This window comes from Mirounga leonina, unplaced genomic scaffold, assembly GCF_011800145.1.
Source record: "Mirounga leonina isolate KUSES-001 unplaced genomic scaffold, KU_Mleo_1.0 Mir_199, whole genome shotgun sequence".
Taxonomy (NCBI): domain Eukaryota; kingdom Metazoa; phylum Chordata; class Mammalia; order Carnivora; family Phocidae; genus Mirounga; species Mirounga leonina.
In genome coordinates, this window is record NW_023270498.1 from 352,447 (window position 1) to 370,988 (window position 18,542).

At 57.2% G+C, this 18,542-nt stretch overlaps 1 protein-coding gene across 2 annotated transcripts in view; it reads right to left on the reverse strand.

Moving 5' to 3' along the window:
- Nucleotides 1-211: 211 nt before the first annotated feature.
- Nucleotides 212-18,542, reverse strand: part of NUDCD3 (NudC domain containing 3) — a 59,105-nt gene continuing 40,774 nt past the window's right edge. Inside the window, exons 4-6 of one of the 2 annotated variants that reach the window (XM_035026429.1) lie at nt 10,629-10,772; nt 3,799-3,987; nt 212-327 (exon numbers count right to left, since the gene is read on the reverse strand). In XM_035026429.1, coding sequence (XP_034882320.1) covers nt 301-327; nt 3,799-3,987; nt 10,629-10,772 — 360 coding nt within the window. In that variant the 3' untranslated portion in view covers nt 212-300. Of the gene's footprint in view, nt 1,714-3,798; nt 3,988-10,628; nt 10,773-18,542 lie in introns of both variants that reach the window. The other variant, XM_035026428.1, reaches the window with a different exon arrangement.

An 18,542-nucleotide genomic window follows, 5' to 3' on the forward strand; every position in this document is an offset into this window, starting at 1 on the left:
CCACAATCCGTTCTTCTTGATCAAGAGCTCTGATCTTCTGAAAGCCACAGGTGGAGACAAGCAGAGTTCAAAGGACACAGGAGTCCCCCTCTGTGGGGCTTGCTTTGTGTGAGAGCCAGGAACCTCGTGGCTGGAGTTCCGGAAATGTCCCCACGCACACGCGCACACACACAACAGTCTCGGCAGCTGATGACACACACGGACGCCGAAGTGCTTAAATACAGATTTATTGCAAACCGACACTGGAGAGGGACTTCGCAGGCGGGCACCCTGCTCTCCGCGGACCTCGGCTGACGGAGCTCAGTGGCCAATCTGCGGCGGCCGCGTCTAGAGAGAGAAAACACACGGGCTGCACGGCTCCAGGGTCCAGCCGGCAGCGAGGGGCAGAGACGCCCGTGAGGACAGCCCGCCATCAGCAGCATGGACCGGCGTGGCGGCCCCGGCCCGCCACTCCCAGACGCCGGTGAGCCGCCATCATGACCGGCGGGGCGGGGCAGAAACACAACACTGAAGAGAACGTCGGGCAGAGGAAGACAAGGGACCACAGAGTCCACGGCTCCCCGGTCTCCCAAGTGGCTGGGATGCAGGTGCACAGCCCCCCTCGTCACACCAGAAGACCCTCACGGCGTGGCCCAGGGGCCCGAGACCATCGAGAACAGTTCTCACACGAGACGCTGGTGACGTGGGCAGGTGTGCACATCCCGGGGGCTCCCGAGGACGGGTCTCAGCAGCTCCACGACCAGCCTCAGTGCCAACTACAGGGGACAGGGCTCCGCGCCCCCCCTCCGGCGATGCTCCCACCAGCCACCTGGCGTCTGCACCTCCCTCGAAGGCGGCAGAGCCACCCGATGCTTCCCAGGGACTGGGTATTCAGGCCTCCGCGAGCCACAAACCTGCCCGCACACGACTGACGAGCCCCCTCCCACCTACTCAGGCGAAGGGGGCCGTTTCCAGAGGGACCATCGCCCAGAAAGGAGTCCTTGTCCGCCCCGAGGACAGAGCCACAAGGGGAGGTCCCGGGAGACCTGCCGTCCGACGGCCGACGGGGCAGGGGCGGGGCCGCCGTGCTCTGGTCTCCTGGGGGCACCCGGTCAGCTCTTTGACAAGAACCGGGTCCCACGAGAAGACGTCGAGGCCAGTTCTTGCTGCGCCTGTGGCCACTAGGGACTGTGTCCCCACAACCAGAAGCGGCGACCAGGACCCCACTTTCTGCTGCTCCTTGACGGGGATGAGCAGGTGGCGGACGCGCACAAACGCCAAGCAACACCACACGCACACGTGGGGCAGGGAGATGTCAAGGCTAGGGCTCCCCCCCCCCCCCCCCCCCCCCCCCCCCCTGGCCCACCACCCACTCCCCGCCCCCAGCACAAGGAAAGCAAGCAGAGCGTGTGCACGGCCGCAAGAGGAGAGCGGGTGGCTGGCGTCCCGCTCGCCCCGCACTGCTCCCTGCAGTCTGGAAATGCAGGGCCGGGTGCCGCGGGTTCGCCCTTGAAGGAAAGGATGGCAAGGGCAAACCCGCCAACGAGTCCCTGGCAGGAGGGAGCCGGGGGCATGGCCAACATCCCGCCTCCTGGCCAGCGGGCACTTCCTTTCCTCCGGGCGTTAAAACTGCACAGCCCCCGGGGAGATGTTGAACATGGCCGGGTCGAATCGCTGGCCTCGGAAGGGGGAGCCTTCAGCATCCCACCCCTTCTTCAGCATCTCGTGGACTTTCTACAAACAGAAAACAGACACAGAGGTTAACGCAGGGCCCAGAGCAGGGCTCACTCTGCCTCCTCCGCACGAGGACACGCTGTCCCTCCTGCCCGCGGCCCCTCTCCCCTGGCTTTAAGCCCAGCGGTGCAACCGCCAGCACGGCGGACATGGGCCGGGTTAACGGATCACTGCTGACCTGCGGCGCACGACCGCGCAGGGCCTAGAAACCAGCCCCGCCCAACACACGCCCCACCCACCCCTCCTCTCCAACTCCTGCCGCCCACTCCAAGCCCCCTCCCCGCCGGCCACTCTCTGGACAGGAGCCCCATGCGAGCCCTGACCGCTGGTGAGGGCTGTGTACCGGGACCATCCAGGGCCGTCAACTCCTGCTCCCCACACGGGCCCTGCCTCCTCGGGAGCCACCAGCCGGTCCTGCTGAACCCCTGGCCCCACATTTCCTCCTCCCGGGGACCTGCTTCCCTCCAGCTCGAGGCTCCATGGCCGTGTGATCTCGGCACCTCTGAGCTTCCCCAGATCTGGCTCCCTCACCACCAGCTCCCGGCACAGTCCTCCTGCCTTCACGCTCTCGTGGTCCGAACCCGCTCCCCACACGGCGCTTCCCTCACAGCCGTGTGTGAGGACGGTCCTCCCCAAAGCCCCGCCGAGCCCAGAGGAGTCCTGGACAGCAGTGATGGTGCCCCGCATTCAAGCGCAGGTCACCCGGGCGAGAGGCACACCCAGCCCCCGGCTCCTGCATGTCTGCTCAAAGTGCCCGGAAAGCGCCACTCGGCCCAGCACTCACGTCCCCCAGGGCCGCACGCTGCCCCCCGGCACGTGGCAAGTCCTTCCGGAGTCCCTTCCGACTCAAGGCACAGAGGCCCGTCTGTTAGCAGCATCTTTAAAGCTCTTCTTCGGATACGTCCCCATCGGCTGTCCGTCCCCGGGCCCGTCGGCGAGGGTCTCCTGCTCCCCTCGAGGGCCTGGGTTCCCGGCCACTTCCAGGCAGCAGCGCTCGAGCCCCTCCGCGGGGCCCAAGCTCACACACTTTCTTCTGGTGGCCACAGGCAGCTGTCCTGTAACGGACCGTGGCTGCCACCCAACGCCCATGAAGGCGAGGCCCCCATCTGCGAGCTCGGCTGCGCCAGCCGGAGACACAGGCCACCTCGGCCCCCCCGGGCCCTGTAGGCCCAGGTGGTCAGGGAGCCCAACCGAGGGCAGGTTCAGAGACTCGGGGCAGGAGAACAGAGGCAGGGACCAACTCGGGACTCAGGCCCCAGCCCTGCTGCCCGAGCCACCCTGACCACGAGCCGGCAAGAGCACCCGATGCTCCTCTCATGACCCAGCCGGCCCTGCCCAACTGGCGGTGGTCAGCTCCCTGAGTGACCCTCGTAGGAGCAAGGCCATCTGCGTGGGACCTGAGGAAAGGGCGGCAGGGGGGAGGACCAGTGAGGACGCCTCGGAACCCCGAATGGCATCGGGGGGACCCCGTGTCGACACACATGGAACAAAGAAGACCCCCTCCTCTGTGAGACTTGACTCGGCCGGTGCCCACCACACCTGGGAACCAAAATTAACCTGATAAAACCAACCCTTCCTGCCCTCAACAGACATTCCTGGGAGCACTGAGCACAAGGAAGAATGAACACGCCTGGCGATCCGCGTTCCTGCCCCCAGCACGTGCTGCGCGGTGCGGACCTCTGCCCGTGTGGACCCCTAATGTCCCCTCCACGCTGGCCATCCGGACTTCTCTGGTCTCTGACGTTCCCAAGTGACTCGGAAGGATTTTCTTCCCATGGGCCCTGCAGCAGGGCTGGGCCTGGCTCCCCACAACTCTGCCGAGGGTCCCCGGGGGCTCGGGGGAGGGGCTGTCTGGGCACCGTCCCCCCCCCCCCCCGCCCACACACAGCCCCGGAGAGCCCGGATCACGTGCGACGTCCCACGTCTGTGTGGACCAGCTGCACATCACAGCCCTTCCACCTGGGCTCTGAACAGGGGCAGAACCAGTGCCCCACCCCGGAGGGCCAGAGCCACCTGCGAGGACCCTGCTGCAGACCCCCCTGCCCGCAGCGTCCCCCACCGCCCCCGCCCAGCACGCCTCCTCACCAGCTCGTGGCTCTGCGGCTTGCCCTGCAGCTTCTGGTGGTAGTCGAAGGTGAGCCTGTCCAGCACGGCGTGCTCCTCCTCGTCCACCGTGGCCATGGAGCGCTCCTTGTTGATCTTGTCGATGTCGATGTGCTCCTCGCCCTCCAGGACAGCGCTCCACCAGTACTCACCCACCTTGTTCAGGCTCACCTGGGACACACGGGCAGACAGCGCTCCGTGGGGGGGCAGCCCTCGTCCCCCCCACCCCAGGTTCTCTTGGAGGCCGAGGACCTGCGTGTGTGAGTGCCCCGCACCCGCTCAGCGGCCAGGACCCCAGCCTGGCCCCCGCCCCAGCCTCCCTGCACCGCCGGGGAGAGGAGCCTCTGTCCACAGGCTCCTGCCCGCCCCCCCCCAGTGCCCACCACACCCCCGAGGACCTCCCTTGCCTCCAGCACGCCCCCCAAGTCAGGGCAGCGCACGGGGGAGGCGGGGCCCAGACGGCATGCCTCCCTGTGGGCTGGTGGCCGAGCTCCTCAGAGGCCGAGAACGGACTGCTGGGCGGTCCACGGTCCCTCACACTGTCCACTTAGTCTCCAAAGGCACGAAAGCCCCAGTCACACCCCGAAGGCTGGGAGGCAGGGCAGACAAGACAGGCCTGCAGCCAGAGCAGCTCTCACTCAGAGCAGCACCCCGAGCAGAGGATTCCTGGCCAGAGCACAATCGTGACTCCACAGACCCGGAACTGGCCCCCACCAGTGACGTCTGTGAGGACACCATGTGCCTGAGCCCCCCACCGGGGGTCCGGACCTCACCACCACAGCAGGGCTCCAGCCCAGTCCCGGAGAAGGACTCGGGGTGTGGGATACGGGGCAGGCCGCACGGTGAGAGGGTGTCTGGGTGACAGCATGGCAATGTCTGCAGGACAGAAATAAGCCTCCCCGCTGCCGACTATCCCGGCGGGCGTGGGGCGTGAAGACGGGGGCGGGGGGGAGAGGGGGCACCGAGACCGCGGGCTCGGAGATGCCAACGCCATGGTTGACGTTTGGGGTGGATCTGGTCTCCAGATGCTCCAGTCAGCCGCTTCTCACGGACTTTGCTCCCCAGTTTGTGTGCGGGGACCTGACCTGGCCCTCTGAGACCCCAATATCGAGAGCACGGCCCACCTCCGCCGAGGTGCAGATCTGTGTTCCAACACAACCAACACCTTCCGAGGGGGAAGGCGTTCCCGGTCTCGCTATCCCCTTTATTCCCGGAGAGCGCTCCGAGGCACTTACAGGCCGCTCTGCCTCTGGAGACAGAGACCCTCAGGCCCTTCCCACCCGCAGGCCCTCCGTCATCACCCCTGCCAGGACCTCTGCACACACCCAGGAGTCAGCAGCCCGCAGGGCCAAGGGCAGAGCCACTCTGGGCCCAGCAGCGCCCCTCCGCAGAGGGCATGGCAGGGGTCAGCCCTGCACCACCTCTGCTGCCCGCCCCTCCACGTGAACCGCCAACCACACACAGGGTTTCTGGGCAGGACGGGCTGACCCGGCACACAAGGAGCTACCGGGCCTTGCTACCCACATGAGCCCTTCGCAAACCCAACAAAAATCAAGATGAGCCGAGCAACACTTTTAAAACCACTATTTTGAAGGGCGCTTGGGTGGCTCAGTCGTTGAGCGTCTGCCCTGGGCTCGGGTCATGATCCCAGGGTTCTGGGATCGAGCCCCACATTGGGCTCCCTGCTCGGCGGGGAGCCTGCTTCTCCCTCTCCCACTCCCCCTGCTTGTGCTCCCTCTCTCGCTGTGTCTCTGTCAAATAAATAAAATCTTTAAGAAAAAATAAGTAAGAGACACTGTGTTTTGAGAGAAAACTCACATAACACAGTCGATCATTCTAAAGTGAACAACTCCGTGCGTTTAGCCCAACAGTGTTCGGCAACCACCACCGCTATCCGGTTCAGGGCACCGTCCTCGCCCCAAAGGAGCCCCGTGCCCACCACCAGCCCCTCCCCACCGTGTCGTTATGCTTCCCGGCCCCCCACTGCGCACCCTCGGTGTCCTTCTGAGCCCCCACTTCTTGCACTCAGCGTGCTGTCCCCATGGCACGTCCACGCCGCCCAGCAGGGGGGAAGTGGCGCGTTGCTCTGGTTCGTGGTTCCGTGACCAAAGACGTCGCCACCCTTCCGCGTGCTCGTTTACCATCGTGTTTTCCTGAACATTTTACTTGGAATAATTCCAAACATAGCCGTGTGTGTTTGTCCTGGGCTCCCCCACCGACAGGCTACCCCTGCTCCATCACGGCACATGCATTTGACGACACGCATGACTCACAGTCAGTTCCACGATCTTGCCCGGAACCACCCGATATCTCAACAGGTGCCTCCTTCCCGGGGACAGGGATGCTCTTTTCTTTAGCAGAACTTTCCCTCCTGCACAGGATCCAGGCTGAGGTCCCAAATGCACCTTAGCGGTCCTGTCCCTGCTCATCTGGAACATTCCATGGCCTCGCATTTAAAGACCACTCTTCATTTGAGGTTCGTCTTGTGTTTCCTCCTGATTAAGCTCAGGAAGGTGCCCCCAAGAGTATACTGCTCAGGTGACACTGTGCCCCGTCCAGGGTGTCACTCCGCCACATCCACCGGCTTCCTCCCTGAGCCCGTTTCCCCACAATGGCGGCAGGGGCCTCCTCCCCCACGGTGGAGCCATTTAACCGCTGTTAGCACCACTCCCGGGTGCCCGGCATCTCGGTGGCTCCCGCTCACTCCCATCCCTCATCACGCAGGTGTTGAGAGTATCCTCGCTAACTCGCCACACCCCCTTACCTGGCCTCCCTCCAGGACCCTCACATCGACCTGGTCCCAGATCTCCAATCAGTTTCCCGAAGCGTCCTCACAGAAACTTCCAACCCCGTGTGAAGGAGCTCAGCACCCCCACAACCTGTGCGATGACTCAGCAGCCCTGCCTCCCCCTCCCCCCTGCCTGGCAGAACAGCGTCCAAGCAGGGCGGCCTCGTGCCTGACGGGGGCAGCGGCCGTCCAGACAGTGGGGACCAGGGGGACACCGTGAGAGCCGTGGACGGTGCTGGCCACGAGGGCAGACGGCGGAACCTGCTCCCTGCAGGCCCCTCTGGAAGGACGTGGGTCTGCATCCAACCACCGACCCCGGAGCTAGCCAGGCACAGCAGGACGACGGGCAAGCGCCCAGTGTTTCATGCCGCCAACGAGCTTTTTAAGCTCACAGATCAGAGCACTGTGTGGGCCGGACGGAACAGGGCCGGGGCGTGGTTGTGCCGGTAGGGAACGCTGTCTGCGTTCGCCTCTGCGCTCACCTCGCCCCAGGACGGAGGGACGACCCTGCATCCCCCAGGAGCACAGTCTGCTGGTTGTGCCTGGCACCTTCCTGCTGCCCACCCCCCGGAGCCACAGCTCCTCCCTGCTGGGACTCAGGGACTGCCTGGGGACGGCGCCACAGTGCTGACTGGCCCGAGAAACGCCCAGGGTCCTGGGAGAGGAGCACGCGGAAGGCCGTTCCACGGACTGGCTTCCAGCACTTGCCAGAATGCTGCGGTTACTGAGCCCGCAGCTGGGACGGAGGATGCGCTGTGACCCCGCGGGAAACGCACATCCTCGTCAGGACACGGAGAGGGACAGACGAAGGCGCGCGGGCAGGCCAGCCACGGTGAGTGTGGGTCGGCAAGTCCATGCTGGCGGCCGCACACACACAGGGCGCAGGACAGCGTCCCCTGGCAGACGGCCGAGGACTACGGTGAGCCTGCAGCCCCGCTGAGAACTGAAGTCCAGGAGAGGATGCGGGGGCACAGTCCGCACGCACGCACACGCTCGGGGGAGCGCTAAGCGGGGCAGGGGCCGGCCCGGGAACACCCCGCCCCGGCAGAGGGGGCCGTCAGCACCGCGGGGGGGGGGGGTATGGGACAAGGACAGGGCGCTGGTGCGCCTCTGGGACAGCACGGCTCGGGGGAAGCGCCGACTCCCTGTCTCTCAGCAGAGAAAGGAGCCTGCCTGAGAGGCAAGGAGCCTCGTTTAACACTCTCGAGTGTGGGAGGGAGGGAGGTAAGAGCTGTCATCCGGTTTTAGCTGCCACCCCTGCCCGCTCCGAACGCCTGCAGCTTGTCTGATGTGCACGCCCTCAGGGGACGACGGGGGCTGGGAAGCCAGTGACGTCGCCCGCTGGGAGGTCAGGCACGGACCAAGGACTCTGGGGAGGTGACGGGCAGCCCTGGGGTTGCCCCTCGTGGTCCATGAGGCCCTCACAGCAGTCTCGCCCCTCGGTGCCCCGGGGCAGCCAGGGGCCTTGATGCTCTCCGTCTGGAGGCCGGAAGTCCGACAGGGGCTGCAGGGCTGGGCTCCCTGCGGAGGTCTCCGGGGACGGGCTGTGGCGGTCTCCCCAGCATCTGCCTGTCTTCACGTCACTCCTTCCGCCTGTGTGTCCTCCTCCGTCTCCAACCTCCCTCTTGTTCTCTCGTAAGGTCCCATTCGCAGGTTCCAGGCTCTGGGGAGGACACTGGAACCCTTTCCAGGCCTGCAGCCCTCCGGACAGGCGCCCTCGACCATGTTTTTCAGTCGCCCTGGTGCCCAGCACAGGGCCTGGCCCTGAACCATCAGCAACCTACGGACGTCTGGGGCTGGGCCAGCCAAGGCTCTCAGCCTCATCCTAAGGGTCAGGAACGCAGTTCCCGTGCAGCCGATGGGACTACCCGAGCCAGGCAGTGCCGAGCGGAGCGGAGGCCCGAGGGACGTGGTGCATGCCCCCAGCAGCAAAGGGATAAGGGTCTTCATGCGTCACGGCAACGCGCTCGCTCGGCCGCGGTACCATCTCAGATACATGACGCCAAATATCACACGAACCGCGACGTCCAGAACACGGCCCGTGGTCGGGAGGGGAGGTGGGGGGAGCCCCACACCCCACGGGCAGGGCACACCGGCGGTGCCAACGGGCAAGCTCGGGGCGTGCGTGCGAGGGCCTTCCCCACGCAGCCCCAGCTGCTGAGGTCAAGCCTCCCCGAGCACCGCGGGCAGTACTCGCCCAGCACCCGCAGACCCGAGGGCTCCCCCACGGACCCGGCTGGGGGGGGTCAGAAACCATGTTCACGGGCAGCGCCAAGTGCACCTCCGCCCGTGGCCGGCTCCGCACAGCTGAACTCGCTGAGCGGCAGGCGCGTGGCAAAGGCAAAGTAGGAAAGTCAGTGGCAGCGGGCACGGCGTGGGCGGACGGGAGGAAGGCCTCCCACGGGCTGCGCGCGCGCTCCCCCCACCCCCTCAGGGCGCCCCGCAGCCGGGAGGCGGAGAGGCACGTGGGGCTCCGCCTCGGGCGAGTCACGTCCCATGGACGAGCTTCTGGAGAGTTAAACGGGCCCCGAGCGTGCTCAGAAATGGCAGCCGATGACAAGGTTTAACGGGCTGCGCGAACCACAGCCGTGTTCGAGCACTCGCACACGGACACACAGAGAGGCAATGTGGCCGTGAGGAAGTCAGGCACGGCTACCAACGAAGCCCCCACGAGACGAGCTCAGGGATCACCAGAGGCGCGTCTCCACAGCGGACACAGAAAGTACGCGGGCGATAACCCTGACGGACGCCAGGGCAGCAGCGAGCCCTCGGCCGGCCCGTCCGCGCAGGGACGCGGGCGCACACGTCCTGGCGGGGCATCAGGCAGAACGCGTGCACCCTGGGTGGGACTCCCGCTGGGGCGCTGCTCGGGGCCCCCCCGCGCTGTCCGCAGGCAGTGGGCACCCTGGGTCTCGGGTCTCGCAGCCCCACTGGCACAGGATGAGCCGCTGGGAGGCTGGGCTGGAGGTGGCGAGGAGACCCTGACTTTACCTCCCACAGCCCCGAGAGGCACCAGTGAGGCCGTGACCGGGAAGGCATTCTGCAATGGGGCCGGGGCCTGGGGGACAGGCAGGCACGGCGTGATGGGCAGAGGGGCTGAGCCCCAGGATGACAACTGTCACAATCCCACGGAGAGGAGCAGGAACCTCCGAAGGGCAGGGAGGAGCCCAGCAAGGCTGAGAACAAGAGCTGGGTGGGCTTTGCCTGTGACCCACGACCTGGTGTCCCCATCACACAGAGGGCCCGTGAGTGCGCCCCAGCAGCCCCGCACGACAGACCCCTCTCGCGCCAAGGCCTCCGGTCAGCGCACACAGGCTGGCCCACTGGTGCCCATCCTGCGAACATGAAACGGGAACATTTTTCCTTCCTTCCTTCCTTCCGGGCACACGTGAAGAATGGGTCTGTGTAAAATCATGAGGTTCTGTCCACAGACCTGGTCTGTTCCTGGTGACTGCACCCTCTCACCAGACCCTGGTTGGGCACCCCCTGCCAGACCGGGTGCGAGGCCCCGAGGAGGGGGAAGGAGCCACTGAGGATGCCAGGAACAGGAGTGCCAGAGCACCTGGCTTGGCTTCTGCAGCCCCAAGGGGCACAGCCAGCTGAGATCCCCTTTGTCAAACAAGCCGGTCTGTTTGAATCTGTTAACTCTGCATCCTCCAGGAGGACATCCGTGAAATTCAACCTGCCTTCCAATTTGTCACATTTGGTTCTGCCTCAGCTGTAACCAGGTCACTGGCAAGCACAGCCATGCTCTGGGGATGACCCCACAGGAGCTCCTCTGTGGTCACCGCGTGCGGCCTGCGCGTGTGGTCACCATGTGGGCACAAGGACGGAGGACCATGAGTTCATGCTCTGCTTCAGAGAACCAAATGGCCGGACCCCAAGGGGCCGAGGCCAGCAGAGGTGCCCCCTGAGCTGTGCCCCAGACAGCAGGAATCCATGCCCCCACGGCCCGAGGATAAGCCCCACAGCGGGTGTGACCCCCACCCCCTCCCAGAGCTCGAGCACCAACGCCCACACTCACCAGGACGCACTTGCCAGGCTCCAGGCTCCAGAGAGAGCTCTCGGTGTTGACCTTGTGGGTGAACTTCCCTTCCATGAGGACGTGCTCCCCATCCTCCTCTAGCACAGCCACCCGGATGGAGCTGCTGCTCAGGGCCACCGAGACCTGGAACCGAGCAGAAGGGAGTCACTCTGTGCTGGAAGGTGGTGCCTAGCACGCTCCCAAGCAGGACCTGGCCGCAGACCACGGGAGAGCAAGATGCAAGGCCATCCTGGGGGTCCACAGGCACTCTGGACGAAGAGAATCCTACCGACCCAGTGACACTGGAGGCAGCCCACGCACCGCCGTCTCCAAGTAAACGTACTGGAAGTCCCGTTTCAACGTGCGTAATGATGACGCAGGGAAAACTACTGGTTTTCCACAGAAATCCCTTCTCCATCGGGGAGACCGGTAGCCATGGTGGAAGGCAAGCATGGCTGGTGCAGGCTCCCACCCCCATCTCGCTGTCGGGCCTCATCAGCAGCACAGCTCTGGAGGACGCCCAGGAGGGCCGAGCCCCCGCACGCCCACTCTGCCTCCGTCTGCAAACCACTGTGCCTTCCCCGGGGACAGTGAGGCCGGCTCCCCTGTTCTCGAGAAACCCAGCCTCTCAGCCCACCATTCTCTCCTTGGGGACACTTGTCCTGGACAGTCTCTCCCTTCTCCCCTGCAGCTGCCTGCACAACCACACTGGGACCTGCTGGGACCCTGGCCTGAAGCATCCAAAGCTCGTGAACCCCTGGAGGTTCATCAGATCAGTAACCGGAAAAGGGAAGCACACAGAACTCCTGTTTTTATTCCATTTCAATTCTTTTTGAACTCTGAAACATGTGTCTAAACTGCAAAATCTTTTTATGACAGCATCTGCATAATGCGTGCATTAAATGAAAAGACACTGGAGGGGAGAACTCAGGCCTAAGGGTGGGGTTCCATCCGCTTTTGTTTGGAGACGACCCTCCCACATGGCTTGGTAAGTGCTCATTAAACACGCATAAAGCATCGAACAGAAATTCTCAGTCACAGAATATTCGAGCTTGGCTCCTGTAACCTAATTGTACTGTAAAAACCCTCGAGTAAAAGATGGACAGTGGAAGGGGTGCTGTTCCACAGTTCCCACCATCAGGCGGCTCTCGGGCAAGAGAGGAAGAATTCCTGAACCGTGCCGGGAGTGGGGGAAGCGGGGGAAGCAGGGAAAAGGGGACAAAAGCGCTGCTACAGAGCAGAGTGACCCACGGCCCACACATGCCCACACCCAACCTCTGGGGGTGTCCTGTTCACTCAGCCAGTTCTGCAAAGACATGGGCACGACCCGGATTTACTCAGCATCCAATGGCCAAATCAGCAGCAGCCTGGCACACTCCCAGACGATGTCCCTGACCATGAATTTGGATGTGTGGTGGAGGCGCCCCAGGAGCAAGCTCACTTTAATAAAATCCTCCCAGCCAACTTTACGTAACACGATAATTTCCAAATTTGGGCAAGCTTCTCACACTGCGAGGCCTGCACAACAGGGGATGAGCCAAAGCACCGAAGGGGACCCAGATAGGAGATGCTTCCAGTCTGAGATGTCACTCTGGGGAGGGTGATCGTGTCCCAGCCTCTGTGACCCACAGAAACGACAGGAACAAAGCACAAAGAGAAAAACCCCAGACAATGCAAGGGAGGAAGGAGGAGGAGGAGGAAACGTGGAGACAAAGGAGAAGAGTGTGGGGACAGACAGCACGGAGCAGGGACGAGTGAGTCGTCTCGTCTGTGCATGGGGCTTCTGGCTGGCAGTCAGCAGGCAGGGAGGACGGGAGCAGAGCCCCTCAGTCAGCCCTGGGACAGCTGAGGAAGCCCCACCGGAGGGGACAGGACCCCGCTGTGGTACAGACCAACGGGGCAGTGCTCCAGAGACACGGAGCAGCAGTCTGAGGGGCGGTGTGGGCGGTCGGCCCCATGTCCTGTACGGAAGGCTGGCCGGTCGGCCCCTCGGCTCTGACCAGACCTCAGCCACGTAATGGAGAACACCATCGACACCATCCATCCCCTACTCAGAAGAATGGGGAAAATACGTTTTTTTAATTAAAAAAACTACTAGGAAATTAAGAAAGGCATCCTTAAAGCAACAGCATGAAAAAACAAAGACTACGGAGCAAATAGGAAAAAAGGAAATTCTAAAGTATTTCCAGTATATATCCTCAGAGAGGCGTGAGAGGTGTGACCATGGAACCAAAATGAAATATGAAAATAGAACAATCACACACATACACCACTTAGAATTAAACACACAGAAGCTAAAATAGAATCTGCAACAGAAAGACTGGAAAACAAAATCAAAAAACATCAAGGTAAAGACAAAGACCCATCCAGGCGGTGGGGGTGGTGTGCTGGGAACCATGCAGCAACAAGACAATGCTCCGGGGTCGAGGAAAACATGCCTTCGGACAAAACCCCACCGAGGGCTGTGCAGAAGGAGTAAAACACAACGCACACAAACTCGTGGACTCATAACACCGAGAACTCAAAATAAGGCCCTAAAAATTCCAAAGACCAGGGATAAAAGTTTACTCACAAAGAACCTGAACGGAAGAGATCTCTAGAAACAGTTAACACTGGACATAAGATGACAGGGAAGCAATGTCTTCAATTTTCTAAGGGGAGAACTTTTTTTAAAGTTAGATTTCCATACACACCTGAACCATGAAATAAGGGAAAGTTTAAAATAACTACATTTTAAGACATTCAAGAATCTCTTATTTACAACATACCTGGAGAAAGTTCCTTGAGGCTATAGCCCAGCAAAATGAGGAAAAAAACCAAACCAGAGGAAGATCCTGGGGGAACGGGGTCAAAGGCACAAACGTCCAATAGGAAGGTCAGTGGGGCCTGGACCTCCTGCACAGCACGGTGACCACAGCTCACAACATGGCACCGGGCATGAAGAAGCTGCTAAGAGAGCAGAACTCCAACACTCATCACACACACAGACACAAAACCTTAACTACGTATGGTGACAAGTGTAACTAATTCTACCTTGGTGACCATTGTGCAATACAGATGTCAGAGCCTTATGTTATACCACAGAAGCTAACAGAGTGTCATATGTCAATTATACCTTAATAAAACTGGGGGGGGGGTGGGAAGATCCAAAAGGGATCCGAAACACCGAATTTAATCTAGAAGTACAGTGAAAGGAAGCTCCAGGATGGAAACTATACAGCAGAACTGAAACATAATTGGTCCGGGTTGGAATCAGAGGTGAGAGGGCTTTAGGAAAAGCGATTTCTAGACAATACGTTGTTCTAGTGCGTCTGGCTGATTTGGACATTATGATGAAAAGATACTATTTTTTACAAGTTAAAAAGAAACACCAGGAAAACAAAAAGCTACACAAGAAATTCCTGATCCAAAAGTGTAAATTATAGAGTAACACCTCCAAAAAAGCTCTCTTTCAAAAAAGCAACAAGAATATTGGTAAAAATTGTCAATATGTACGTTTTCTGAACTTTGGAAACTAATCAAAGGTTTGCAGGAACCCAGAGAGCACTGATTCAAGAAAAACAAGCTTTATGACATTTTAGCTGACCCTAGGCCCGTTCTCACTCTCTAGCCCCTTGGTAACCCACATCCCCAGTATAGCCTGGCAGCCATCAGAGGGAGCACAGAGGAGCTGGAGCTCCTCCAAAACTTCATTCCCAAGAACTCGGATCACTTGACCTGTGGGATGGTTCCCCAGAAGACCCCAATTGTTAGGCTGTTTTTAAATGGACTCAGAAAAGCCTTTTCCCCAGGGAGTGTTTGTTGAAAACAATCAGAGGCGAGTATTTTAACTTCACAGCTGACTGAAACAGGGGATAACAGCTGAGGCAAACAAAAGGAAAAGCTGCGGAATATAATGCCCGTGGAGATTTTGAAAACTTTGGACACATGAATGTGCAGGCTATGTGCAGACTTAGAAAAAACCCTTTGGTGAGGCCCTAACCTCTCACCACTGGCTGACTTTGAGCCTCTGCATGAGCAAGTGGAGGCCAAGGCAGAACTTTCAACTGCTAGGCTAAGCGTTAAAGGCAGGCCCTAATACATACATGGAGTTCCCTGGGAGAGAAATTCACTGGTCCTAGGTGTTTAAGAAAGTCTGCCCAATCATTTGTTGATTACTAAGTTCACCAAGTAGAGACTTCACTGGCCACACACAATAAAGAATACAGACTTTAGAAAATTAGCTCAGAAAAGTCACCCAACAAACAAGAACAACTACATCAAGTACCAACAGCAACAAACCATGAGAAAAAGGGAGAATCGGAGGTCCAGGACTGCCATATTGTTATTTAAAATGTCTAATTTTCAACAAAAAATTACAGGACTCACTAAAACAAGAAAAGATAGTCCATATACATGGAACAAAAGCAAACAATAAAACCCGTCCCCAAGGAAATCTAGACATGGGCTTAGTAAAAGTCTGTAAGTCAGCTATTGTAAATATACTCATAAAACTAAAGAAAGCCATGTGTAAATAACTAACAAAGTATGAGAATACTACCTCATGAAGAATATCAATAAACAGATAAACATTACTTTAAAAAAAAAAAACAAATACAAATTCCGAAATTTAAAAGTAACTGGGGAAAAAAACTGAAGCAGAAAATCTACTAGAGGGTCTCAAAAGCAAATCACAGCAGCTAGAAGAAAGAATCAGAAAATCTAAAGATAGGACAAATGATGGGGCGTCTGGGTGGCTCAGTCATTAAGCATCTGCCTTCAGCTAAGGTCATGGTCCCGGGGTCCTGGGATCGAGCCCCGCATCGGGCTCCCTGCTCGGCGGGAAGCCTGCTCCTCCCTCTCCCACTCCCCTTGCTTGTGTTTCCTCTCTTGCTGCGTCACTTTCTGTCAGATAAGTAAATAAAATCTTTAAAAATAAAATAAAATAAATAAATAAATAATAAAGATAGGACAAATGAGATTACTTCATCTGAGAAACAGAAAGAATGAATAGGGGCGCCTGGGTGGCTCAGTCGGTTAAGCGGCTGCCTTTGGCTCAGGTCGTGATCCTGGGGTCCTGGGATCGAGCCCCAAATCCGGCTCCCTGCACAGCAGGGAGCCTCCTTCTCCCTCTCCCTCTGCCTGCCACTCTGCCTACTTGTGCTCTCTCTTTCTCTGTCAAATAAATAAATAAAATCTTTAAAAAAAAAAAAAGAATGAATGAATAGAGCCTCAGAGACCTGAGGGACACCACTAAGCACACCACAACATGCACAATGGAGCCACAGATGGAGAAGAAAGAAAAAGAGGGTAGAAAGAATATATGGAAAAAATGACTGAAAACACACATTCATGAAGCTTAATGAACGCCAAGTAGGATAAATTCAAAGAGATCAAAACCTAGATGCATCAAAAAAGCCAACAGAGAATCTTGAAAGTAGCATGAAAAGCAACTTCTCACACAGGAGGGCTCCTCAACAGGAATAACAGCTGATTTGTCATCAGAAACCATGCAGGCTAGGTTGCCTAGGTGGCTCAGTTAGTTAAGTGTCTGCCTTTGGCTCAGGTCATGATCCCAGGGGTCCTGGGATCAAGCCCCACATCGGGCTCCCTGTTCAGCAGGAAGCCCGCTTCTCCCTCTCCCACTCCCCCTGCTTGTGTTTCTGCTCTCGCTATCTCTCTCTCTGTCAAATAAATAAATAAAAATCTTTAAAAAAAAGAAGAAAGAGAGAAAGAAGAAACCATGCAGGCTAGAAAGCAGTGGTTCGGAATATTCAAAGGGTGAAGGGAAGGCATGTCAACAAAGAATTCTATATCAGGCAACGCTATCCTTCAAAGATGAAGGAAAAATTAAGACATTCACAGATTTAAAAAACAAACAAACAAACAACAACAACAACAAAACCCTGAGAGAATTCATCCCTAACAGGCCTATCTTTTCTTACACAAGCCCTGCAAGAAACTAGAGACAGTTCTTCAGGCTGAAATGAAAGGACACTAGATAGTTACTTGAATCCACGTGAAGAAATAGAGAGTGCTGGTAAAGATAAATAGAAAAGACAGTGTAAGTGTATCTTTTGTTAACTCTCTATTTAATTTAAAACAACTGCACCACAAAGGAGCAGAGAACAGAAGTTATCAAATAAAAGCCAATTCCGGATACACATTAAAATTAAGTTGTATTGATCTGAAATAGATTGTAATCCCAGAAAAAACACTAAGACAATATCCCAAAAAATACGGTTTAAAAAAAAAAGAAAGAAATACTACCCAGGGTGCCTGGGTGGCTCAACCGGTTAAGTGCCCGGCTCTTGATGTCGGCTCACATCATGATCACAGGGTTGTGGGATCTAGCCCCACTTGGGCTCCACACTCACAGGGATTCTGCTTGAGATTCTCTCCCGTTGCCCCTCCCTGGCATGCTCGCTCGCTCTCTCTAAAAAAAAAAAAAAATCTTAAATAACAAAAATAAAAAATAAAATACTACACTAGAAAATTTCTATTTAACATAAAAGAAAGCAGTCATGGAGGAAAAAGAGAACAAAAAATTTCAAAGTTTATTACAAAGATACAATAATCAAAACTGTGGTACTGGCATAAGGATGAACATACAGATCAATGGAAGAGAATTTAAAATTCAGTAATAAACCCATAAATTTACAGTCAGGTGATTTTAAACAAGGGTGGGAAGGCAATTCAATGAGGGAAAGAACAGTCTTTTCAATAAATGCATCTATGACAAATGGATATCCACGTGCAAAAGATTGAAGTTAGACAACTCCCTCATACCTCATCCAAAAATTGACTCAAAATGGATCAAAAACCTATATGCAAGAGCTAAAACTATAAAACTCTTAGAAGAAAACAAACATGTAACTATCCATGTCCTTGGATTAGGCAATGGTTTCTCAGATCTGCACAAACAACCAAAAATAAATGAATAAATTCTAGACCTTACCAAAACTAAAGGTTCTTGTGCTTCAAAAAACGCCCTTAGGAAAGTAAAAAGAGGGGTGCGCCTGGGGGGCTCAGTGAAGCGCCTGCCTTCGGCTCAGGTCATGATCCCGGGGTCCTGGGATCGAGCCCCGCGTCGGGCTCCCTGCTCAAGCGGGGAGGCTGCTGCTCCCCTCTGCCTCTGCCCCCAGCTCGAGCACGCGCGCGCTCTAATAAATAAATAAAATCCTTAAAAAAAAAAAAAATAAAGCAAAAAGACAATTCATGGAGGAGGAAATACCTGCAAATTATCTGACGAGGGTACAGTATTTACACTTAAAAAGAACTCTTACAATTCAACAATAAAAAGACAATCCAATGCTTAAGAAGTTAAAGGACTTGAATAGACCTATTATTTTTTAAATATTTATTTATAGGACACCTGGGTGGCTCAGTCGGTGAAGTGTCTGCCTTTGGCTCAGGTCAAGATCCTGGGGTCCTGGGATCGAGTCCTGCATCGGGCTCCCTGTTCAGTGGGGAGCCTGCTTCTCTCTCTGCCCCTCACCCCGCTTGTGCTCTCTCTCTCACATAAATAAAATCTTTTTTTTTTTAAGATTTTATTTATTCATTTGAGACAGAGAGAGAGAGAGAGAGCATGAGCAGGGGGAGAGGCAGAGGGAGAGGGAAAAGGAGGCTCCGGGCCGGGCAAGGAGCCCAACGCGGGGCTCGATCCCAGGACCCTGGGATCACGGCACAAGCTGAAGGCAGACGCCCAACCATCTGAGCCCCCCAGGTGCCCCAATAAATAAAATCTTAAAAAAAAAAAAAAAAAGATTTGTTTTAGAGATAGAGTGCAAAAATCGCATGTGTGTGAGTTGGGGGGGGGACAGAGAGAGAGGGAGAAAGAATCTCAAGCAGACTCCCTGCTGAGTGCAGAGCCCGACCCAGGGCTCGATCCCACGACTCTGAGATCACGACCTGAGCCGAAACCAAGAGTCAGAC